Consider the following 26,144-nt stretch of genomic DNA (forward strand, 5'->3'; position numbering starts at 1 on the left):
ACCAGCTGGTTGTGTCGTCCACTTGATATTGTCTGCTGGCCCACACTACTAGAAGGTGAGGATGAAAGCGTTCCATGCATGACCTGCCCTGGTTTCCTCCTCCTTTTCAACTGGTCAACATATAGAAATATATTCTGCATGAAAAGGTCAATAATGCTAGCTACATCCTAAACATTAATTCCTCCCTCTGTATGAAGATATAATCAAACTTGATATTGCCTGCTCAAAAACACATATCCCCATTGCTACTGCCTCTATATAAAGCAACCATTGAAGCCATCATCCCCGCACAAACCTTCATCAAAAGCCCTAAGCTACCTACCAAACTCACCCCATTTCATTACATCCATTGTTCATCACTCAAAGCCTGCAGCCATGGCTTTTATAGCTCTTGTACTCCTGTCCCTCCTTACTCCTCTCGTCTCTGTTTACTCCTTCGATGATGTAAAATCATGGTGCAGCCAGACACCCAACCCTCAACCTTGTGACTACTTTTTGAGCCAAAAGACTGATCACTCCCTCATCAAACAAAAGTCCGATTTTCTCAACTTATCAATGCAACTTGCTTTAGAACGTGCCATAATTGCTCATGGTAACACCCTTTCCCTGGGCTCCAAGTGTCGGAATGAGCGAGAAAAGGCTGCGTGGAATGATTGTCTTGAGCTCTACGAGCACACCATTCTTAAGCTCAATAAAACTCTTGATCCCAACACTAGGTGCACCCAAGTTGACGCTCAAACATGGCTCAGCACTGCTCTTACCAACCTCCAAACATGCCAAGACGGGTTCATCGAGCTTGGTGTGTCAGACTACCTTTTGCCCTCAATGTCCAACAATGTTTCCAAGTTGATTAGTAACACTCTATCCATCAACAAAGTTCCATATGCCGAGCCTAGTTACAAAGGGGGTTACCCAACTTGGGTGAAACCTGGTGACCGAAAGCTTTTGCAGTCTTCTTCTCTGGCTTCGCAGGCGAATATTGTGGTGTCAAAAGATGGCTCAGGGGATTACACGACAATCGGAGCAGCAATCACTGCAGCATCCAAGCGATCAGGAAGTGGAAGGTATGTGATATATGTGAAGGCAGGGACATATAGTGAGAATGTTCAAATTGGAAGCGGTTTGAAGAATATAATGTTGCTGGGTGATGGAATTGGAAAGACCAATAGTCACCGGAAGTAAGAGTGTGGGGGGAGGCTCTACTACATTCAAGTCAGCTACAGTTGGTAAGTGTCTATTCTCTAAGCTCTTACATTGATGTTATTCCTTGTCTTACATCCAGTTAAGAATTTGAGGGATTGATTTGAATTGTGTACTTCGTATTAAGGGTCAGGTATAAGCATTATGTTAATCGCTAAGACATGTGATTGTGGTTTTGAATTTCAGCTGTGGTTGGAGATGGCTTCATAGCTCGTGGCATGACATTCCGTAACACCGCTGGAGCATCCAACCACCAGGCAGTGGCTCTACGATCCGGGTCTGACCTCTCAGTGTATTACCAATGTAGCTTTGAAGGGTACCAAGATACTCTCTACACTTACTCTGAGCGACAGTTCTATAGAGAATGCGATATATATGGGACTGTGGATTTCATATTTGGGAATGCTGCAGTTGTGTTTCAAAATTGCAACATTTATGCTCGTAACCCTCCCAACAAGATCAACACAGTAACTGCCCAAGGCAGGACTGACCCTAACCAAAACACTGGAATTTCCATACACGACTGTAAGGTTACCGGCTGCTTCCGATCTAAAGCCAGTCCAGGGCTCGGTCAAGACATACCTTGGAAGGCCATGGAAGGAATATTCTCGGACCGTCTTCCTAAAGACCTACCTTGATAGCCTAATAAACTCGGCAGGTTGGTTGGAATGGAGCGGTGACTTTGCCCTAAACACACTGTATTATGGAGAGTACATGAATACAGGCCCCGGGTCATCCACATCTGGTAGGGTAAAATGGGCTGGCTATCATGTGATTACTAGCTCAACTGAAGCAGCAAAGTTCACGGCTGGTAACTTCATCTCCGGCAATTCCTGGTTACCATCTACCAACGTTCCTTTCACTTCTGGCCTTTGAATAGATCCAATTAATAGCACATGATATTCTAACATCCTTCTATAGAAATGGTGCTAAATCTAGCTAATTTGAATTCCTCGTAGGAGGAAAATCAAATTGGCGGGGGGATGCTAATGATCCCTAAAAGCCTAAACACTTGGTTTCATCGTGTCGTCTAATAGCTGCATTTGTTTCATTGTACCTTACTACAAATTGTGAGTTATGATTCTTTATTCATTGTTGTAAAGAATGATATTGAATGAAATTACATTCTTTTTGTGAGTCACTAATCTTCTTTGGGTTTTAATAAGATAATTCTCACATTGGTGATTTGAGAAACTTTCATCTTCTGATTTCCTGGATTTGATTTGAAAGTCTCTATCTTGGTTTGTGAAACTGTGTATCTATATATAGGGTTAATGGTGTTGAGTTTTAAGCCTAAAATTCAAAATTTAAATAAATTTTATATTTTACTTTTTTGATCAATTCAAATATCTAGGGACATGAATAAAAATTCAGTTATATCATAATATTAGCGATTTACATGAAAAATCATCTACATAATCTCATAAAAACCTACAAATGTAAGAACCATTGTTTTATTGATTGCATAACGATTCTATCAAATATGAAAATCAAATATAAAGGTTTATTCGAACTACACACTACTTTCTCCCAAGAAACTTGCACTGGCCAATTCTTGTACTTTGTTTTTACATTGGTCACTTAGCACCTTGTGGTACCTGGTAGACATCTCAATTTCTTGAGAGGACACGAGTAACCACCTCTAACTACCTTGAATACAAATTCATTTCTTGAGAGTTCTGGGAATGCTTAGTAGGACAATGATAATCTCATATTAAGGCTCAATGTAGAGAGTCATCTTATTCACTAACACCATAAAGAGTACCAATTGGTGATATATTTGGAAGTGACACCAAAATAGATAAATGATGACGTATTCAGGAGTGATACTATATATTTCTAATGATGCTTAATTTGATATGGAGCTGTGTGAGATATATAGGGTGTCTTATTAGATGCATCACCTTTGAGTTATGATGTCACATTAAATGTATTACATTTGAGTTATGGTGTCACATCATTGTAAATGATTATGAAAGATATGGTTGTTTTTTTGTTGATTAACCTATAGATTTTTGTGATATTTATTAACAAATAAGATCAACTTGTGTATATTTTGTCCATGAATATAATAATTATATCATATTTAACTTATATTTTTGTAATGCTTATGTATTAATCTATAATACATTACATCATTCAATAATATTTGTATATCAAATATTCACAAAAAGATAGTACATTAAACTCATCAAACCTACCAAAACTAAAAAAAAAAGTGAATACACATTATAACATGATTTAGAAATATTAAGCATCCCAACATTTATGTATACTTGCATTTCATATGCATAAAACCAACTAACCATAAAATGACATAAGAGTTGCACCCAAAAATCCAAAATTCTCAATACAAATTAAAGTAATGTTTATGTCCTACAATGTATGACATAAGAGTCACATTTAAAAACTTAAATCTTATTGCCTCTTTCTCCTTTCTTTTTTATTCTCCATACCATCCTCCTAAGAGTATATACTTGTATTTCATAGTTTAATAAGTTTTAGAGTTCTTATTGAAAATAAAGATTAATTGATGTTATAAAAAATAAACAAATGTAAGTACTAATATTTTCTTTTTTCTTTTTCCCATTTTGATATAAAATAGTTTTTAAAGAAAAAGTAAGGCTATACAATACCAATGAAAAATTCATATGGTAGCTAAGGGACTCACCATGCATGATCATGATAAATCAACATGATTAATGATTAGTTATAACACAAAATTAGCCGATTCTCCTATAATTTCATCGAATTTTACTTAAGAATATGTTTTTTTTTTTTTTTTTTTTTTTTTTTATCATCAAACTAAAATCAAATGAGGATAATATCAATATCACAATAATTGGAAGTATAAAATTACGTATAATTCATTAAATAAGTAAAACCTTTAATGCAATAACTATAGAATCAACAATTATCCTTTTAATAAATCTTGTAACAAAGTAGTCATATATGAATTCAAATAAAAACAATTCAAGAAAATAAAAAATAAAATAAAACTAAAAAATCAAAATATAAATCTAAATCTAAAATTTTAGAAAATACTAATCTTCCACTTAAAATCTACACTTTTTTAATTTATTTTTTATAATTCATTATGCTTTTAAAAATCATTTTTAACACCTAATTCTTTTTATACACACACACACACACACACACACACATATATATATATATATATATATATATATATATATATATATATATATATATATATATATATATATATATATATATATATATATATTTCTTTCTTGGAAGGATTTTCTTAATTTCAATATTTTATATAAAATAAAATATTAGTAACAAAATATAAAAATGTTTTCAACTATTAATATGATATGACATGATATAATAACAAGCATAAAAATTGTGTATATAAGTCAAACCTAATTTATTATTAAAAAATGGTAAGAGAAAAAATAGTATGAGAAAGAATTAAAAAAACTTTCATAAAAACTATTAATTTTTCAGCCACAACTCCAATTGATATTGCTTTTTTTTTAATTAAAATAATTAATAAAAAATTTGGATATGAAAAATATGTTCAAATAAAAATAATAAAAAAATAAAAACATCAAAGATATTCAATATTTTAATTTTAATTTTTTTTTACTTTTAATATTCTTTAGATTAATAAATTATCAAACATCTTTTTTTTTTTAAAAAAAAAAGAGTAAAAAGGCAAAGTTTTATGGAAGGAATTGAAAAAAACTTTATACTAAAAGGATTTTATACAAATTTCTTAACCTTGAAAGAAAAAATTCATTATTAATCTCAAATTATCCAAAGTTTGGTCAATGCATATAAAAACAATAAGAAAAGAAGGTAAAAACAAAACATATTTTTAGAATTTAATCATTCTAGTTGGATCTCAATTTTATTTATCAAATGATCAATTTATTATTACAAAAACCCAATCAAACCTACTAATGAATTCAATTACGTACTTTTGTTTTCGTAGAAAATTCTATGTCGGATTGAAATAGAATCTTAAAAAAAATCAAATATTTTTTTTGCTTTCCTTAGATTATGAATCAAATATAGGAATATGAATAAAATAGAATGAGAGGAGAGATGAACCATAATACATGTACAAAAAATAGAAAAAAAAAAAAAAATCAAAATATAAGATTTTATTTTTATTATCATAAAATTTTCATTCATTTTTAATTTTTTTTAAAAAAATTCAATTACATTAATAAATAATAAATAAAATTAATTTCTCATTGTGAACTTCAACCTTCCAAACCGACTCCAAATATTTTCGTACACATGATATGGAAACTATTTCATTTCTTTTTAGATGATAATATTGATAATAATTTTCTCAAAAATTATTTTTCAAATATCACCAACCCATATCCTCATCAAAACATACTATAATATTTTTAGAAAATAAACAAACAATTTAATAAAGGGAATCTCATAGAAGATTAAAAGAAAATTATCAAATATCTTCTTCTTCTCCTAAAAAAAATGGTAGTTTGATGGAAGGAATGGAAAAATATTATGTAATAAAAGGATTTTATAGAAATTTCCTAACCTTGAAAGGGAAATTTCATCATCAACCTCAAATTACTCTAAAGTTTGGTGAACATAAGAAAATAAAAGAAAAAAAAAAGAAACATATTTTTAGAATAGAAAAAATATGAATAGAACAAGACGAGAGATGAACCATTTTTATAATCATAAAAATTTTCATTCCTATTTAAATCTTAAAAAACAATTCATTCATATTAATAAATAAAAAATAAAATTAATTTCTCATTGTTAATTCCAACATTCCAAACCGTCTCATACATGATATGAAAAGTACTATTTCATTTTCCTTTTGTAGAAGACAACAATATTGAGAATAATTTTTGAGAAAATTATTTTTCAAATATCACCGATCAATATCCTCATCATAATATATTATAATATTCCTAGAAAACAAATAAAAACTCTCATCAAATGAAATTTCCTACTAGATGAAAAGAGAATTTAATGCTGCAAAACATTTATCTTTTGTTCTGAGTATGACTAGTATTAAAAAATCATTTTTCTTATTTTCATTTGTTTTGTGGTTTATGGGTTTAACAATGAAACAAAAGATTTAGTGGAATGTTAAACCTAGTTTTTATTTTCCTACAACTCAATAAAAAAACACCATTTACACCATCCACATTATAAATATACCAAATGAATGAATATAAATTAGTTTACTAATAAAGATTTTTGACATTAATAAAAAAATAAAAATGATAGATTTAAGAGATTTTAGATTACATGAGTGCTTATGATGCAGAGAAAAACTATTTTGTGTTAACTATGAGTGTGAGAAGAGGTAGAAGAAAATTATAGTTAGGGTTATGGAATGAGGTTTTTTGGATTGTGGGTATGTGAAAACAATGAGCTTTTTATATACTATCATTATTCTCAAAGTGGGTTCATATTGTTATGATATTTAAAAAATTATATTTATCTGGTGTCACTTTTCAAAAAATACCATCTATCATAATTAAAATTTTTTATATAATGTGTCACCTTTTTGGACCTATGGTGTCATTATTTTAAAAGTGACACTATAAATAATGACACCATAAATTATTTTTGTAGTAGTTAATTTTCAACATATGGAGGTAAACCCTAATGGACCACAAAGATCTGGCTAATTAATTTGACTAACAGTGATTAATGAAACTGTACTATCAAATACAGTTTACAAGTCATACAAATAGTCAAACCAAACATGTTAATCAACAAATCTCTAATCAACATCGTGCATAGTCGAAAACCCTATGTTTTTTCTCCCAAGTGTACGTGTATCTTAAAATGTGGTTCCCAAGTATAGCGAGTTGGTTGTATTTTTAAAATCTTGGTTAGCCGAGTGTTGAACCTCAAGAAGGAGGTGACCTTAGGATGTTGGAGAAATGGAAAGACTTGGAAGATGAATGAGAATTTTATGCAAAACAAAGGAAAAACTAAGGGAACTTGAGCTAAATTTTGACTTAACAAAATTTGAAAAAAAATGCTGAGGATAGGGCTTCCTTATTTCTAGAGAAATATCGTTAATTAAGCTAACTCAACTGTGCTCTTACTTGGAGAATTTTTAAATTATAAAGTTCAATATAAACAACAATAGACAACAATAAAAAACACCACTAAGTCGTCTTTGCTTTATGCACATATATAAACAACAATAAATTATATAACAAACTTCTTTTCTAATTTTTTATAATAATAAAAATGTATATATATATATATATATATATATATATATATATATATATATATATACATATATATAATAAAATATTAATACATTCATATATTAAAGATGAAAAAAAATAAATATTATTGATTTTTTTTTTTTATATTTACAAAATGTATATGATATGTTTAATTTTAATAATATATAAATTATATATTTATGACATTATCAATTTAATCATCGATTCAATTAATAAATTGTAAAATAGTAACTTTTCTAATTCAACAATCGATCCGATTATAAAAACATTTATTTTCATACATATATTATTATTATCATTCTCATCATTATTAAGTTGGATTATTTCCACGTCTACTAATACTTCTTTCACCTTATTTTCTTGAGTACTTATTATTGCTTTCTCCCAACTGGTTGTACACATGCATGAGAACTTGTAGCATTGATACAATTAGCCTAGTAAGTCGTGGATCATAATTTGTTAAAGAACATAATATACATTAATATGAACTGAAGTCCTATCAAGTTAAGCTTTTATAAAAATTTATAGTTTAACAATTTCTACCAACTGAAAGTTATTTTTAATGCAATAGTAGAAACAGAAATTGATAATAAATCATTTTCCATAATGGAAAGCACAAATAATCTATTTTGTTGAGCTTTCCACCATCCTAAAATATGAAAAACACTATCAACATTCTTATTAAAAAAAGAAGGTTCAACATAATATTGTAATTTTGAAGAGAGTTAAAAGTTGATTTCTTTCTTTTGTCAAACTTTCAAGAATGAGGCTTACTTTCGAACCATGTTTGGTAAATGGAAATCATAATGAGAATGAATATTTTGTTTCTATTTTTATTTTTTCTTTTGTAAGAATGAATTTGGTGATTTGAATTTTTGTATTTGGATGCACTAGGAATATAAGGTTGGAATGATTATTTGTTTTCATTTGAATGTTATGTAACAATAAGAATAAAAACAGAAAAATAAATAAATTGACAATAATATTATTCATATAGTTTAAAATAGTTATGTATTTTCATTTAAAAAAAACTCTCAAACTATATAATTTAAAATATTTTTTAAAAATAGTTTGGAATTCAAAAAATTGATTAATTAATTACAAATTAAATAAAAATTTTATAGTACTCTATTCATAATTGAGTACTAAATATATGCATGTAATGAAAAAACTTAGTTCATTTATACTTAAAAAACTTAAAATTAAATAGTATTAGGAATTATTAATTTTAGATTATTATTATTTTTATATTTATCAAAATAAATCAATTATGCTTTTATGAGAATGTTAATATCCATATTTTTATAATATTTATAAAAAATATAATTTATAATTTTATTATAATATTAATATTAATATTTTATTAAAAAATATTTATTTTTTAATTTATTTGTAATTAAAAATTATTTTTTATTTTTAATAAGAGATGAATCAAATTTATTTTATATTATATAAATTCAATATATAATTTTTCTACAAAATCAAATAAAAAACTAGTTTTAAAAAACAACTTATTCAAATAAGTTTTTGACCTTTTATTTCTGAAAAGTTTATTTAAAAATAACTTGTATTAAGGGAATTAATTATCTAAACATGAGAGTGGATGAAAAAAGGAATGTGATGTCCATTTCGATTCCTCGCTATTGTGTACCAAAGATGGTCTTAAGGGAAGTTGATTGGATTAAGAGCTTTGTGTAAAAGAATATTTGGTAGATTCATTATTATTAAAATTTTATATTCTTCATATAGTAGTGGCCCTAATACTCCTGCATAAGCCCTTATAAAATAATACTTGGAATCAAAAGAAATTATTATCTTAATGAGCTTATTAATTTATGGATAAATGAATAATTTATTAATCTATTGATAAATGAATATTTATGAATTTATAAAGAGTATTATATTTCTATTGCTCATTCTTGTACATGTATGATTTATAAATATAAAAACAATGAATATGGCGAAAAATTAATATATAGAAACGTAAATAATTCCAAAAATTAAAAAATATATAGTTAAATATATATGTAATGCATTTTATTAATTATTAATTTATACTTCTTTGGGCTTATAAATTTCTAAAATATTATTATTTTATGAATTTAACAAAGTTATTAATTTTGTACGTTTATCCGAATTGGGACCAATAGATTTTATTATTTAATAATAATAATAAAAATTAAAGGAAACTTACTCCAATATTTATTAATACTTACTATGTTTGTATTAATAATTACTAAAAATGTTGAATATTGACACATAAATTTGAGAAAAAAAATTATGTTACATCATTGAAACATTTCAAAATATCTCTAATGTTGCAGTCATCATCACTAGTTGGTTGAAAGTAAGAATTAGAATGTTCTTACTTTATAATCTAATTATATAGTCTTTTGGTAAGTTGTAGCTAATATCCAATATTTTACATATTAAATTTCATATTGTTAAAACATTTGTAGGAATTTTTTTACAATGTAAATTCACAACTTTACAAGTTTCTCTCTAAATAATAAAGTTCTTAGAGTAAATGAATGAATATTAATTAGAAAATCCTTTTTAATTCTTTCAATAGAATTTTCTAATAATTTTGGATCATCTTGAACAATTAAATTTTATAAATGGTTTAAGTAAATTTTTTACATCAGTAAAAAAAAAAAATTATTAAATAGCAAAAAGGAATAAAAGACTAAATTATGATAATAAAGCAACAAACTAAATGAATACAAAAATTCAATTAAAAAAATTTAAAAATAATTAATAAAATTACTGGTGCTACTTGAGTACTTGAGTATTATGACCACCAATTCTTAATTTAGAAGAACTAGAATTCAATATAAATAAAAGTTAATCTCATACATCACAAAATAATTTTTAAAATAAAGGAAATAAATTTAAAAAGTATACTAATAATGATGTCACAAATGAATATGCCAACATTTTCTGGGTCCAATGCAATGAAGGTTTTGAATGATGAGACCGAACCCATGTCAAAATCCTGCAAATTTAAATAATATACGACTTATAATGTGATGTCTAACATCTTCCTTGCACATGAAAGTAGAACACAGATTCCTAAAGCGTTATACTTTTCCTCTCAGGTGTTCTGAAGGATTTAATTGTTAGCCAAAGGGGGTCATGTCTGGATGGCTCAATTAACCATATATATGGGGCCAGGTCACATGCACGTGACATAATAATAAAAATTTGAGAGTCAAAAGGGCACAAGTACTGAAGAAAATTGGTGTTTGTCATCGTGTTTTGCATGCATAGTTTTCTGATATTAAGGTGACGCCGTCTTTCATACTACTAGTTTAAATTTAATTTTCTAGCCAGGTTAGGCATGGAACTGGCTCCCTCAAAAGTTTAGCTGAAAACGCGTCGCTGTTGACCATGATTAAACTCTATAGAGGATAATGTTTTGGCTCTTGAAAAGTGATTCAGAAAAGTAGGCTCTGTAACAGTGGAGCATTGATTTCAAAAGTATTACAGACATGCATGCTGATTTTTATATTTCCAGATATTCATTAAGGTAGCGTGACTCTGAAGTCTGAACCAAATGAAACAATGGGCACGTAGATCCATGCCAATCCTTTGACCAGCTGGTTGTATCGTCCACTTGATATTGTCTGCTGGCCCACACTACTAGAAGGTGAGGATGAAAGCGTTCCATGCATGACCTGCCCTGGTTTCCTCCTCCTTTTCAACTGGTCAACATATAGAAATATATTCTGCATGAAAAGGTCAATAATGCTAGCTACATCCTAAACATTAATTCCTCCCTCTGTATGAAGATATAATCAAACTTGATATTGCCTGCTCAAAAACACATATCCCCATTGCTACTGCCTCTATATAAAGCAACCATTGAAGCCATCATCCCCGCACAAACCTTCATCAAAAGCCCTAAGCTACCTACCAAACTCACCCCATTTCATTACATCCATTGTTCATCACTCAAAGCCTGCAGCCATGGCTTTTATAGCTCTTGTACTCCTGTCCCTCCTTACTCCTCTCGTCTCTGTTTACTCCTTCGATGATGTAAAATCATGGTGCAGCCAGACACCCAACCCTCAACCTTGTGACTACTTTTTGAGCCAAAAGACTGATCACTCCCTCATCAAACAAAAGTCCGATTTTCTCAACTTATCAATGCAACTTGCTTTAGAACGTGCCATAATTGCTCATGGTAACACCCTTTCCCTGGGCTCCAAGTGTCGGAATGAGCGAGAAAAGGCTGCGTGGAATGATTGTCTTGAGCTCTACGAGCACACCATTCTTAAGCTCAATAAAACTCTTGATCCCAACACTAGGTGCACCCAAGTTGACGCTCAAACATGGCTCAGCACTGCTCTTACCAACCTCCAAACATGCCAAGACGGGTTCATCGAGCTTGGTGTGTCAGACTACCTTTTGCCCTCAATGTCCAACAATGTTTCCAAGTTGATTAGTAACACTCTATCCATCAACAAAGTTCCATATGCCGAGCCTAGTTACAAAGGGGGTTACCCAACTTGGGTGAAACCTGGTGACCGAAAGCTTTTGCAGTCTTCTTCTCTGGCTTCGCAGGCGAATATTGTGGTGTCAAAAGATGGCTCAGGGGATTACACGACAATCGGAGCAGCAATCACTGCAGCATCCAAGCGATCAGGAAGTGGAAGGTATGTGATATATGTGAAGGCAGGGACATATAGTGAGAATGTTCAAATTGGAAGCGGTTTGAAGAATATAATGTTGCTGGGTGATGGAATTGGAAAGACCATAGTCACCGGAAGTAAGAGTGTGGGGGGAGGCTCTACTACATTCAAGTCAGCTACAGTTGGTAAGTGTCTATTCTCTAAGCTCTTACATTGATGTTATTCCTTGTCTTACATCCAGTTAAGAATTTGAGGGATTGATTTGAATTGTGTACTTCGTATTAAGGGTCAGGTATAAGCATTATGTTAATCGCTAAGACATGTGATTGTGGTTTTGAATTTCAGCTGTGGTTGGAGATGGCTTCATAGCTCGTGGCATGACATTCCGTAACACCGCTGGAGCATCCAACCACCAGGCAGTGGCTCTACGATCCGGGTCTGACCTCTCAGTGTATTACCAATGTAGCTTTGAAGGGTACCAAGATACTCTCTACACTTACTCTGAGCGACAGTTCTATAGAGAATGCGATATATATGGGACTGTGGATTTCATATTTGGGAATGCTGCAGTTGTGTTTCAAAATTGCAACATTTATGCTCGTAACCCTCCCAACAAGATCAACACAGTAACTGCCCAAGGCAGGACTGACCCTAACCAAAACACTGGAATTTCCATACACGACTGTAAGGTTACGGCTGCTTCCGATCTAAAGCCAGTCCAAGGCTCGGTCAAGACATACCTTGGAAGGCCATGGAAAGAATATTCTCGGACCGTCTTCCTAAAGACCTACCTTGATAGCCTAATAAACTCGGCTGGTTGGTTGGAATGGAGCGGTGACTTTGCCCTAAACACACTGTATTATGGAGAGTACATGAATACAGGCCCCGGGTCATCCACATCTGGTAGGGTAAAATGGGCTGGCTATCATGTGATTACTAGCTCAACTGAAGCAGCAAAGTTCACGGTTGGTAACTTCATCTCCGGCAATTCTTGGTTACCATCTACCAACGTTCCTTTCACTTCTGGCCTTTGAATAGATCCAATTAATAGCACATGCTATTCTATCATCCTTCTATAGAAATGGTGCTAAATCTAGCTAATTTGAATTCCTCATAGGAGGAAAATCAAATTGGTGGGGGAATATGGTAATGATCCCTAAAAGCCTAAACACTTGGTTTCATCGTGTCGTCTAATAGCTGCATTTGTTTCATTGTACCTTACTACAAATTGTGAGTTATGATTCTTTATTCATTGTTGTAAAGAATGATATTGAATGAAATTACTTTCTTTTTGTGAGTCACTAATCTTCTTTGGGTTTTAATAAGATAATTCTCACATTGTGATTTGAGAAACTTTCATCTTCTGATTCCCTGGATTTGATTTGAAAGTCTCTATCTTGGTTTGTGAAACTGTGTATCTATATATAGGGTTAATGGTGTTGAGTTTTAAGCCTAAAATTCAAAATTTAAATAAATTTTATATTTTACTTTTTTGATCAATTCAAAATATCTAGGGATATGAATAAAAATTCAGTTATATCATAATATTAGCGATTTACATGAAAAATCATCTACATAATCTCATAAAAAACCTACAAATGTAAGAACCATTGTTTTATTGATTGATTGCATAACGATTCTATCAAATATGAAAATCAAATATAAAGGTTTATTCGAACAAGACACTACTTTCTCCCAAGAAACTTGCACTGGCCAATTCTTGTACTTTGTTTTTACATTGGTCACTTAGCACCTTGTGCTCTTTGGTAGACATCTCAATTTCTTGGGAGGATAGGAGTAACCACCTCAAACTACCTTGAATGTACAAATTCATCTCTTGATAGGACAATAACAATCTCTTATTAAGGCTCATGTAGAATTTTCAATTACAACTGAAGGCAAACCCTAATGGACCACAAATAGAGTTTACAAGTCCCACAAATAGTCAAACCAAACATGCTAAATCAACATCATGAATAGTCGAAAAACTTGTGTTTTTGCTCCCAAACGTGTATCTTAAAATGTGGTTCCCTAAGTATAGGGAGTTAGTTGTATTTTTAAAATCCTGGTAAGCTCAGTGTTGAACCTCAGGGAGGTGACCTTAGGATGTAGGGGAGATGGAAAGGTTTGGAAGATGAATGAGAATTTTGTGCAAAATAGAGGAAAATCTATGTGAACTTGAGCTAAAATTTGACTTAACAAAATTTGAAAAAAATGCTGAGGATGGGGTTTCCTTTGGGCTTCCTTATTTATATGAAAATACCATTAATTAAGCTAACTCAATTGAGACTGCCCATAGGTGCTCTCACTAGGAGAATTTTTAAATTAAACCTAATGTGACATACTTGTTGTAACTTAACTGATATGATAATAAAAAGATAAAACGAAAGATACAATATATTGCCTAATCAACCAACTTCCTGTATAATTTATATGATTCATTTAACTACTAGTTCAAGTCCTTAGATCATGCTAAGTTCTTCACACTCATGGACTCATTCAGTTTGATGGTAGCTTTTCCAGCTTTCTGTTTAACATGATATTCATTGATCATTAAGCACAATAACTGAAAGTGGAGTTTTTTTTAAATTTTTTTAAAGTGGAGTTTATAATTCTTAACAACTGAAAACTACCTTTTAAGCACAAGATAGAATATTCCAAAAACAGTAATCCCCATTGTTGCGAGTGGTGACTTTTGCTCTTGGTTTAAAGATACAAAATTATAATATGACTAAGGTAGTCTTTTTCACTTTGATAAATTTGTTTTTTGAAAGAATAAAAGATGAAATTTCAAAATATAAATGAAGTGGCTTGATTTTCATGGCTTACCTACAATGTAAGTTCACATAAAAGCTAAACATAAAAAGATTTCGCAAACAAGGATACAACATTCAAACATAAAAAGTTCAAAATACAAAATAAAGGTAGTCTTTATTTTGTTATTAAGTTTTGATAAAGAATTAAGGTGATTCAAGGGATAACTGATAGAAGGAGAAACATTTTAATAAAAATCAACTGTTTTGATATCACTCAATCTTTTTAGGAACTCACAAGATCCTGTCAAACAATAAACATAGGTTGACCTTAAGATCCTAAATAAAATTTTCCCCTAAACAAATGGTTTTAGACCCAATAGAATGAGTTATTCCATAGAACAACCAAAAACACTCCACCTAAATTTAAGACCTATAGTCAACAAAGAAAACTATAACACAATGAAATAAGAAACCATGGTAGTTATTGATTGTTGATATCAAGTGTTTGATATCTTAGTTATGATTTACATCAAGTATGGTTCATTTTCTAATAGTAGAGGAAGTTGTCAGGTGGTATTTGATGAAGAAACCATGGTCATAGGACTATTCCTTGTGGTTTGATACCAAGAAAAAAATGTCAGGTTAGAAGATAAAGGTTCAAGCATTAATCACAAATCTATGTTACAATTAACGACTAAGAAAAAAATAGCCTAAATACATGACAATCCTAACTAAGAAAAATCAGAAATAGAGTTATTACGACTTTGTATTATTTTGGGTTGTCATCCTCTAGAATTGACACTAAAGTGTTAAGTTGTTTTAGGTTAAAAAGATTAATTGTTTCCTTAAACTAAAAAAAAACTTAATTTAAATAAAAAAATGAATAAGAATTTCTTAAAATATTTAATGAAATGAATGAAACAAAAGAAAATGTCACAAAGGGTTTCACAGTCTAGTTTCAAATCATTAGAGAGAAAACATTGAAAAATCTAGGGTTGAAGATCAAGGTCAATTCAAGATCAAATTGAATCTTAAAGACCAATTGCATTTGAAACTTGATTTTTTACTTTAAAAAAAAAAAAGATCTCCTTAACCAGTTAAATATAATAGTTAATTTTAGTTTTCAATTGTATTCAATCAAAAGAATATATACATCTTGTAGATTTATTAACAATAAGATCAAATTGAGTTAACTAGTGATTAAGATCTTTTAATAAATCAATAGTACCTTGATAGGAATCTTTGTACCTTATATAAGATAAACTAATATAGATTTATTTCTACCAATTCAAACTAAAAACAAAAAGAAAACCATTCAAAATCTTCTCGTATTCTTATTACTCCTCCTTTGAATTCTTCACCTTCATGTTAACACCTTGAGATCATATCAAGTTAGCAAAACATGGTGAAACATTTATCTTCACAATACATGTTTGGTTGCCAATACATTTTTTTAAAAAGAATGGAAAATAAAATAAAGAAAGCCTAAAGATCTAATAAAAAAAAAAAAAAATCAAGAATGTGTTTAATAAAAAAGAATGTATATGTATATATGTATGTACGTATGTATGTATGTATGTATATTATATATATATATATATATATATATATTACTTAAAGAGATAGGTGATACTTTCTAATTGACCACTTATTCCAAAATTTATAAATTTGAATATGAAAAATTATGAGTTTTAAATGTCTAGGATGCATGTTGAATTGGATAAGAGCCTTTGGAAGTGATTTCAAATTGAAACAAAACTTGGACAACTTTCACAACCCCTGAGTTCGTAATTAAGGGTAAGTTCAAAATGCATTTCAAACTCGTAAGTTGCCAAGGTCTCCATATGCTGCTAAGTTTGAATTGCAATGTTGGGTTCAAAGTTGAGTGGGCATTCCAAACTTAGTTTTTATCATTTTGTGCAATTGTCTTTAAATTTTTACTCCAATTCATGCATTTTTTGAAGTGTTAAATTTGTCATTTTTCAACCTTCAAAATCATATATGACTTTCCCTAAAATGATCGTGGGAATTACTCCATAATCACCTTAAATTTAGGGTATATGCTACTATTAGATTTTGAGTTCCTTCATTTTGAACTTGATTATATTTGCTTCAAACCTCCTCCTTCATGGTTTCTACCCTCTATCTCACCTCATAACATCCATTACCCATCTTTCATGCTCATGAATTACTAATTTTGCTTTTATTTGGATTTTCTTATGCTTTTTAAGTCCCAAGTCTCTCTTTAGTTATATTTGATCTCCCTTCCTCTTGCTTGGTTGGAAATGAATCTTGCAACTTGCATGCATTTTCCTTCCTTAAACCTGAAATTACACTCAAAATATATGTTAGATGCATAACTAGGGCATTAACATCAATTTGAGTTAAGTGATTCGAGCTCTTTATATTGTGTAGATCATACTTTATATATGCCAATGGAGCACATACTTGAGCCCAATCAAGCATACATAAATATTTTCTATTAGCTTTTTTTTGTATACATCCAAAACTTGATGTAATGGAGTAGATAATAAATAGGAAATCAAGGGATTATAAATTAGGTAGAAGGTACAAAGAGAAAATTGTTAAGATTAATGTTGAAATGGAGTCATATCTTATCGGTGACATTATGAGTATAATGTTAAATTAGTGAATGGTCCTTGTTCATCATGTGTTTATGTTAGTGATTTACTGGTTGCTTTTCTACATTAGTTTGCTTAGGTTTGCTTACCTATTTAATTGCTTATCAAATTTATAAAATAAGTAATACACTTTTCCAATATTCTTCCTTCACCTTCGTTAATTTTTTATACTTATTATTACTCTTAATTTTACTTCTCTTCTCCTATTAGTTGTATAGAAGAATTTTCTCTTTTTGGATTGTTTTTTGGTATTAGATCCAAATTGATCAAAGCAAGGGTAGTCTTATCCTAATCCTCTCTATCATTTCACTTTTCAAGGATGTGGGTGAAACGTTAATTTGGAGCATGAAAATGAGGAATCTCTTTATCTCCTAAGATCCATGGGAGCTAATAGATAAAGGTTTTGTAGAAAAAGAAATTTTAGATGACTCTTAAGGATGTATGAAAGAAATATGTTGAGGCATAGTTGCTTATTCAATAAGCAGTAGTTGATAAAGCTATATTTCCTCAAATTTACATAGAAACAAAGTCAAAAGAAGTTTTGGACACATTAGAAAAAAGGTTTGTCATGACACTGCTAAGGTACTTACTATCGAACTAATGAATGCTATTGAATCTATGTATATTTAGTTTTGAAATTTGTTGGAAAAGTTTGAACCAAAGATGTATGAAAATTTGGTAAGCAATTGGCCAAGAAAAAAAATGGTTGAAAGACTTTGAGAAGCTTAACTAAGAAATGTGATAAGGTGACGGTAGCATAGAGTCCAAAGATTTTTAGTGTATTAACCATTATTGGGTTACTTAATTACTCTCATTACTCTCATGAAGAGAGGCTTAAAAGCTATTAAAAAAATGAGAGAGAGAGATGCTAAACTCATTCATTTGTTCTCTCTTTACATCCACCTTATTCAAAAATAAACAATGAGAAGTGGATGTCGTTAAAAGAAAAATGTGGACGTGTCACACTTCAAATTCTAGGCAATTTCGACTCATGATTTTAGGTCAAATGTTTAACCTTAAGAGTTACATTTATCTAAACTGATACTCAATCTTGATAACTTTATTTTTTATTTTTTTGGAATAAATCAACATCTAGTCCCAAATAAGCTTTATTAAGCTATATATATAGATTTTCTAAAACCAACTATCACCTATTCACAAGTATAATAAATCCATCAATCATCTTACCATCCAAGGTGATAACCCAAATATTTACAAAAATCTCTAAGTAAAAAATATTTCTAAAATTGTTTTACAAACTAACAAAATATAACTGAAGTTATAAAAGTTCATATAACTCAAATTAGTATATGCCAAAGAGATAATATAAATTAAAAAACCATTATTACCGTTCTTTTACTTTCTAGGGCTTTCTGGAACACTTTATGATCTTCCTGTAATTTATCAGAAATTATATTTGTATCTAAAAATTTTAGAAAATAAAGGGGTGAGTATTTCCACATTGCTCTATAGGGTATTTTACACCAAAATGGGTTAGAAATTTTAGGTCAATAGAATAGAGTTATATGCCAAAATATAATATTTCATTTACATTATATATATTAAATGAAATCTTAACTATACAAATTTAGATCAATAAAAATTATCACTTTTTTTATTCAATTATATGTATAGCATATCAAACAATTCTAAAATTACAAAATAAATACGTCATTTTAGTCTTGAATAATACATTCAAATATACAATTGATGTCAATCAAATAAATAATACAATCCTTCTTCCAAATGCAAACATGATGCAAATGCTTACATGCAATCAAACAATACACTGTTGTTCTCGGACTTTCACTAAAGGATACACGTCCGTACCTAAATACACTCCCCATTCAGAGTCTTCTTGAGGTAAACTTTTAGGTCTTTCACCATAAGAATCTCATTTCCTTCTTAATTTGCTCTTTCTAGGGTCTTTCCATTTCTCATTTTTCTTTTCTTTTCATTTTTGCCATCTTCAGGGTTTTTTCATTCTCGTTTCCATTTCACATAATAATTTTTTTAATTTTTCTTTTTCTTCACACAGTCATGATGCATATGAAGTGCAATTAACTCATATATTAGAATGTACAAATTTCTATAACATAATTTTATTTACTCAAACATGTTCAATAATTCCAACAACCACTACAACAATTAAATCACCACAAACATAAAATAAAATTCCCAATAATTCATATATATATCAACATAAAAATGATTTAAACCATAAATATATAAATTTTATTTATTTCCAATAAGCTCAATAATTTCAATAACCAACACAACAATTTTTCTTCTATTAAATCATCTCAAATATCATAAAAAAAAGGTAACCCATATATCATCAAAATGCAACCTAACCATAATCATATAAATTTTATTTACTTCAAACATGCTCAATAACTCCCAATAATCAACACAACCATTTTTCTATAGTTAAATCACCACAAACCTAAAAAGAACTCCATAAATAATCCATAAATCACAAAAGAATTTAACCCTAACAGTAACCATATTCCAAATAGCATAAGGAATAACCCAAATATCATGTATTCATTTTCCAACAACCAAATCTTTGATTTTTTTTTTAAAGAAAAGAAATTGAATAAAAGTTTTAGGGTTAAATCACCCTACCTCAAATCCAAAAATCTAACAATTGAAATTAAAATTTGACTCTATAGGAATGTTTCTCGTGTTAATAGAATATTCTTCTAAAATTTTATGTGAAACGAAGGTCATTTGGTAGGTCCACTGAGTATCCCCAAGTTGAAACCCCTTTTTCTTCCGCTCTTAGTCAATCTCCCTATATCTCCCCCTTTTCCTTCTTTTATTATTTTCCCTTTTTCTTTTTTAACTCATCCCCATTATGTCTTACGAAAAATATCATTATATTCTTAATTAAATTACTACAACTACAAGTATGCTTTTCAAAAAAATATAATTCAACTTTAATTACCCGAAGTATTTTTTACTCTGAAATTTACTTAGGATATGATTCCATTAACTATTAAAAAAAAAAATCAATTTCATAAAATATCTGAAACATAAAATAATTATTTGACATACTAGAAGCTAAAATTCATAATAACTTTTTAACTCATTAATTTTAACAATATTTATTTACCAACAAAAATTTAAGCATTATTTTGAAATTAATTTCATCAATTATCTAATCATTCAATTTGTAATAATAAAATTCCCAACCCTTTGGTATAACTTTTATTTAATTTACTTCACTTTTCAAATTCCTCAATTGAATCAAACTTTTAGAAGTTAAATTTACTAAATTCACATTTAATTAATTTACCCTTCTATATGTTTTTCTAAATTCATATGTCATAATTTAATCTTAATTTAATTTCAATTCAATTTAGTTTAATGTTTTGTAATTCTCTATAAGGTTTAATTCTAATTATAAAAATTAAATTGATTCGTTATAAAATTAAATTCAATTTCTTTTTAATAATCCATTATAACAATTTGATATAGTATAATTTTTTACCAAGTTTTTCTCATTACAATTCTCTGATAATTACCCAATAATAATTAAATTAATTCTCATAATATACTTAATATTCAAATTTTGAAATCTAATCTTGATTATTTGATGTTTAAATTTTTCTCCAAATTTAAATTTAATTTTTGAAAGTCTTATTCTTTACATATAACCTGACAAAAATTTCAAACTATTGACTTTTGACCAACTTTCCCAAAATCTCTCCCAATTAAATATTAACACACATGGATCTTCACAATTCTTTTTAATCATTTGACTAACAATTTTATAAAAACTTTTCTGATAACTGAATCTTACATGTCATTAAGAAACTAAGAATTTCCATTTAACTCATTTGTGAACATATGCATGCAATATCCCATTATTTAGTGATAATTAGTTGTGGCATCATAGACACGGGCATCAAAATGTTGGAAGTTTTGGCATCATAGACATGAGTTTGGAACTTTAGTCAGAAGTAAAAAGGAAGGTGCAAAGAGTTGCAAGACCTGTTGAATTGGTGCATGCGAATATTTGTGGACCAATTTCTTTTAATAAATAAGATAGACTTTGTTCTCTTTGTGAATGATTTTAGTAGAATAAACATATTCCACCACTTTCAACAGCACCTGAAAGCACAATGGATTTTCCCTTGAAGATTTTGCAAACAAGTTGTTTAAGTTTGATTCCATTGAGTTTGAAAAATTTTATGAAGAATTTGACATTTTGAGGTAGTTGAGGCAGCTATATTCTTCAGCAAAATAGGGTAGGGAAGAGTCCAATGGAAATCATTTTGAGATAGCTGAAAGTATGCTTAAAAGTAAAAGATCTTCTTCTATGATGAAGTATCAATTCAAATTAATGCAGCTTACATTTTTAATAGGATTTCTACATTACCAAAGCACCACCATGCTCCTTTTGAATCATAGAATAATGAAACCTAAGGTAACCTATTTTATCATTTTTGGTTGCGTGTCCTATGTTCATGTGCCTTCTAAAAAGGGGTACAAACTTGATGATGATAGTGTCTTGAAGATGATGAGTTGGGAGAGAATCCATTGGTGCATGAAATTCAAAATTGTGGCACACCATAATATACCTTTTTCTTTGATGAACTCGATCTCAAGAGTTAATGCTCCCATTAATCTTTGTATTCATTGACATTTTGTATTAATTTGGTGTGCATCTAAGCTCCATTAGCTCATTTAATCTATCCTTCAATTTCAAGTCTCCTCACATTTTTCTCAAGCTTTTTATCATGTTTTTCAGGTTCTTACTGTTAAGCAACCAATAATGGAGGATTATGGACCTTAGCTGCAATTCAACATGCTGCACAATCAGAGCAAAAATGTTGAAGAAAGAACTGAAAATCAACTTGTAGTCCAATTCCATGAAGATTAGGTATGACATATTCCTATTATTGAAACTTATTCTCATTCCCTTTCAATAAATAAATAAATGGGGTAGATTTTTTATTATTATTTCTAGATTTTTTATTGTTAAAAAATTCAATTACATTAAAATGAATATAATTTATAAATAAAAAATATTAAAAATTATTATAATTTTCCTTTTTATGTGTTGAAATAAAGAAGGTATTAAAGAATAAAGAGGGCAGCCTTTTGCGGACAACTTTTGTCCGCCACTGAAATGGACCATCCAAAAGGAGGAATTCTTCACGGCCCCGGCTCCTCAGGCACACCTTTTCCACCTCCACCCATCCGATTCTTTGAATGAGCTGGGCATTTTCTGGGTCTACATCACCCATTTCAGTCAATATTCTGTGTGTTTAGCTGCTTCAGTATTGAATTTTCGATCCAGCATTGCAGGTTTTTTTTTTTATCAAATAATTGATAGGGCTGTAAAGACTTTCACATGGCTGTTTCAGATGGGTGTTTCAATTTCACAATTTTGTTGGATTTATTGATTGATTTTCAAATGGTATAAATATTATTCTTGAAAATTCTGAAGGGGGACAGTGATGTCAGAAATTTGTAGTACTTCTTGCTTTTATGCTTGTTTTTTTTTTAATATTGTTTTTGCTCCTTGTGATTTCACTTCTTTCACCCTAGCAGCTGCAAAAAGAGGGAATGAGTAGACTTGTTGCCATTTTAGATAGTACAAGAGATAGAATCGACATACAAGTCAAAGAAGAAATTATGGTAGCAAATCATTGGACTAGTTAACAACTCCTAATCACTAAATGACAAGATTTCAAAGAAGAAATAGTGACTCACAAAAAGAAATAATTGTATTCAGTATCATTCTTACAACAATCAATAATAACACACTGTTTGTAATAAGATACATAGAAACAATTGCAGGGATTAGATGACACAAAGAAGCCAAGTGTTTAGACTTTTACAGATCATTGCCATCCTACCAATTTATTTTTTCTTCTACAAGGAATTCAAATTAGCTAGATTTAGAACCATTTCTATATATAGTAGGATGATAGAATATCATGTGCTATTAATTGGATCTATTCAAAGGCCAGAAGTGAAAGGAACGTTGGTAGCTGGTAACCAGGAATTGCCGGAGATGAAGTTACCAACAGTGAACTTTGCTGCTTCAGTTGAGCTAGTAATCACATGATAGCCAGTCCAATTTACCCTACCAGATGTGGATGACCCGGGGCCAGTATTCATGTACTCTCCATAATACAGTGTGTTTAGGGCAAAGTCACCGCTCCATTCCAACCAACCAGCCGAGTTTATTAGGCTATCAAGGTAGGTCTTTAGGAAGACGGTCCGAGAATATTCTTTCCATGGCCTTCCAAGGTATGTCTTGACCGAGCTTTGGACTGGCTTTAGATCTGAAGCAGCTGTAACTTCACAATCGTGTATGGAAATTCCAGTGTTTTGGTTAGGGTCAGTCCTACCTTGGGCAGTTACTGTGTTGACCTTGTTGGGAGGGTTACGTGCATAAATATTGCACTTTTGAAACACAACTGCAGCATTTCCAAAAATGAAATCCACAGTCCCATAGATATCGCATTCTCTATAGAATTGTCTGTCAGAGTAGACGTAGAGTGTGTCCTGGTAGCCTTCGAAGCTACATTGGTAATACACTGAGAGGTCAGACCCGGATCGTAGAGCCACTGCCTGGTGGTTGGACGCTCCAGCAGTGTTACGGATTGTCATGCCGCGAGCTATGAAGCCATCTCCAACCACAGCTGAAATTCAAAACCACAATCACATGTCTTAGCAATTCATATAATGCTCATATGTGGCCCTTCATATAAAGTATACATTCAAATCAATTTCTCAAACTATTAATTGTATATAAGACAAGGAGTAACACCAATGTAAGAGCTCAGACAATAGACACTTACCAACAGTAGCTGAATTGTATGTAGTAGATCCTCCCCCCACACTCCTACTTCCAGTGACAATGGTCTTTCCAATCCCATCACCCAACAGCGTTATATTCTTCAGACCGCTTCCAATCTGAACATTCTCACTGTATGTCCCTGCCTTCACATATATCACATACCTTCCACTTCCTGATCGCTTGGATGCTGCAGTGATTGCTGCTCCGATTGTCGTGTAATCCCCTGAGCCATCTTTGGACACCACAATATTAGCCTGCGAAGCCAGAGAAGAAGACTGCAAAAGCTTTCGGTCACCGGGTTTCACCCAAGTTGGGTAACCCCCTTTGTAACTAGGCTCAGCATATGGAACTTTGTTGATGGACAGAGTGTTGCTAATCAACTTAGAAACATTGTTGGATATTAAGGGCAAAAAGTGGTCTGACACACCGAGCTCGATGAACCCGTCTTGGCATGTTTGGAGGTTGGTAAGAGCAGTGCTGAGCCATGTTTGAGCGTCAACTTGGGTACACCTAGTGTTGGGATCGAGAGTTTTGTTGAGCTTAAGAATGGTGTGGTCATAGAGCTCGAGACAATCATTCCATGCAGCCTTTTCTCGCTCATTCCGGCACTTGGAGCCTAGCGAAAATATGTTACCATGAGCAGTCATGGCTTGTTCCAAAGCAACTTGCATTGATATATTGAGAAAATCAGACTTCTGTTTAATGGGGGAGTGATCAGGCTTATGGCTCAGAAAGTACTCACAAGGTTGAGGGTAGGGTGTCTGGCTGCACCATGATTTTACATCATGGGAGGAGTAACCAGAGACGAGAGGAGTAAGGAGGAGGGACACGAGTACAAGAGCTACAAAAACCATGGCTGCAAGCTTAATTGGAAGTAAGAAAATAGAGTGAATTTGGTACCTTAGAGCTTTTGATCAAGGTTTGTGTGGAGATGATTGCTTCAATGATTGGTTTATATAGGGGCGTTGGTAATGAAGGCCAGGCATTGTGTTTTCGAGTAGGCAATATCAAGTTTGATTGTATCTTCCTATATCGTGGAAAAATGTTTAGGATGTAGCATTATTGACCCTTCCATAATTATACATGTATATTTGTTGACTAGATTAAAAGGATGAAACCGGGGCAGGTCATGCATGGAAGGCCTTCATCCTCATGTTCTTCTAGTGTGGGGTCAGCAGAGAGCATCAAGTGGACACAACCAGCTGGTCAAGAGTTGGCCTGCATCTACAGAGATGTGGCCAATTTCACTTGGTTCAGATTCATTTTACCTTAATTAATGAATATTTGGGAAAATAAAAACCAGCAGGCGCATGAGCATGGAAATGGGTATGTATTGCAAGAGTTAAAAATATCAAATTCTCCTAGAATTAATAATCTCTTTTTAACATTATGAATATCAATTAACTTTTCCCTTAAGATAATAGTTATGGGAACCGAAAGATGAATGGCTTAGATTAGCCTTTTTCTGTCACTGATTGTTAAGTAGGAATATGTACATAAATCAGTTGTCGGCATCATCATCCAGCTGGGTTATAAAAACGCGGCTTCACCTTGATTTTAGAAAACCATGCCAAAGAATGATTTCAAACATCCGCTTTCTCCGCCTCAGTCCTTTTGACTATCAAATGTTAATAATGTCACGTGCATGTGACTAATAAGAAGGAACCCTGTGAGTTCCATTTTAATATTTATATTCTGAAGCTCTAGCTGGAGAGGAGGCCCACCAAGAGGTTGAGAATGGTGATTAAATTTGTATTTTGCATCCAAAGAGAATTCATCTTAATAGAGTCGGGCCGTTATCTTTTCTCTCACAAGTTCGTCAATTTGATCATTTAGTCTAAGCTATTAAATCA

At 30.9% G+C, this 26,144-nt stretch overlaps 2 protein-coding genes and 1 pseudogene across 2 annotated transcripts; 2 read left to right on the forward strand and 1 right to left on the reverse strand.

The window, feature by feature from the left end:
• The first annotated feature begins 367 nt into the window (after positions 1-367).
• LOC117916840 lies at positions 368-2,083 on the forward strand (annotated as a pseudogene).
• Positions 2,084-11,397: 9,314 nt separating this feature from the next.
• Positions 11,398-13,104, forward strand: LOC117916822 (pectinesterase 2-like). The gene is made up of 2 exons (XM_034833004.1): positions 11,398-12,255; positions 12,416-13,104. Exons 1-2 carry the CDS (start codon positions 11,406-11,408, stop codon positions 13,102-13,104), a joined length of 1,539 nt encoding a protein of 512 aa, XP_034688895.1. The 5' UTR covers positions 11,398-11,405.
• A 10,095-nt stretch (positions 13,105-23,199) lies between these two features.
• LOC117916675 (pectinesterase 2-like) lies at positions 23,200-25,179 on the reverse strand. Its single transcript, XM_034832818.1, has 2 exons — positions 24,293-25,179; positions 23,200-24,133 (listed from the first exon to the last, which is right to left on the reverse strand). The coding sequence occupies exons 1-2, from the start codon at positions 25,143-25,145 to the stop codon at positions 23,445-23,447; spliced, it is 1,542 nt and encodes a 513-aa protein (XP_034688709.1). The 5' UTR covers positions 25,146-25,179; the 3' UTR covers positions 23,200-23,444.
• Positions 25,180-26,144: the final 965 nt, after the last annotated feature.

The sequence above is a fragment of the Vitis riparia genome, chromosome 6 (assembly GCF_004353265.1).
Source record: "Vitis riparia cultivar Riparia Gloire de Montpellier isolate 1030 chromosome 6, EGFV_Vit.rip_1.0, whole genome shotgun sequence".
In the NCBI taxonomy this organism is placed as follows: Eukaryota; Viridiplantae; Streptophyta; class Magnoliopsida; order Vitales; family Vitaceae; genus Vitis; species Vitis riparia.

What these genes read in the sequence shown, in the direction of transcription:
- LOC117916822 (XM_034833004.1), top strand. Translation starts at nt 11,406, where the DNA reads ATGGCTTTTATAGCTCTTGTACTCCTGTCCCTCCTTACTCCTCTCGTC. An exon ending in ATTCAAGTCAGCTACAGTTG is followed by an intron (nt 12,256 to 12,415) that starts GTAAGTGTCTAT and finishes TTTGAATTTCAG; the next exon opens with CTGTGGTTGGAGATGGCTTC.
- LOC117916675 (XM_034832818.1), bottom strand. Translation starts at nt 25,145, where the DNA reads ATGGTTTTTGTAGCTCTTGTACTCGTGTCCCTCCTCCTTACTCCTCTC. An exon ending in ATACAATTCAGCTACTGTTG is followed by an intron (nt 24,134 to 24,292) that starts GTAAGTGTCTAT and finishes TTTGAATTTCAG; the next exon opens with CTGTGGTTGGAGATGGCTTC.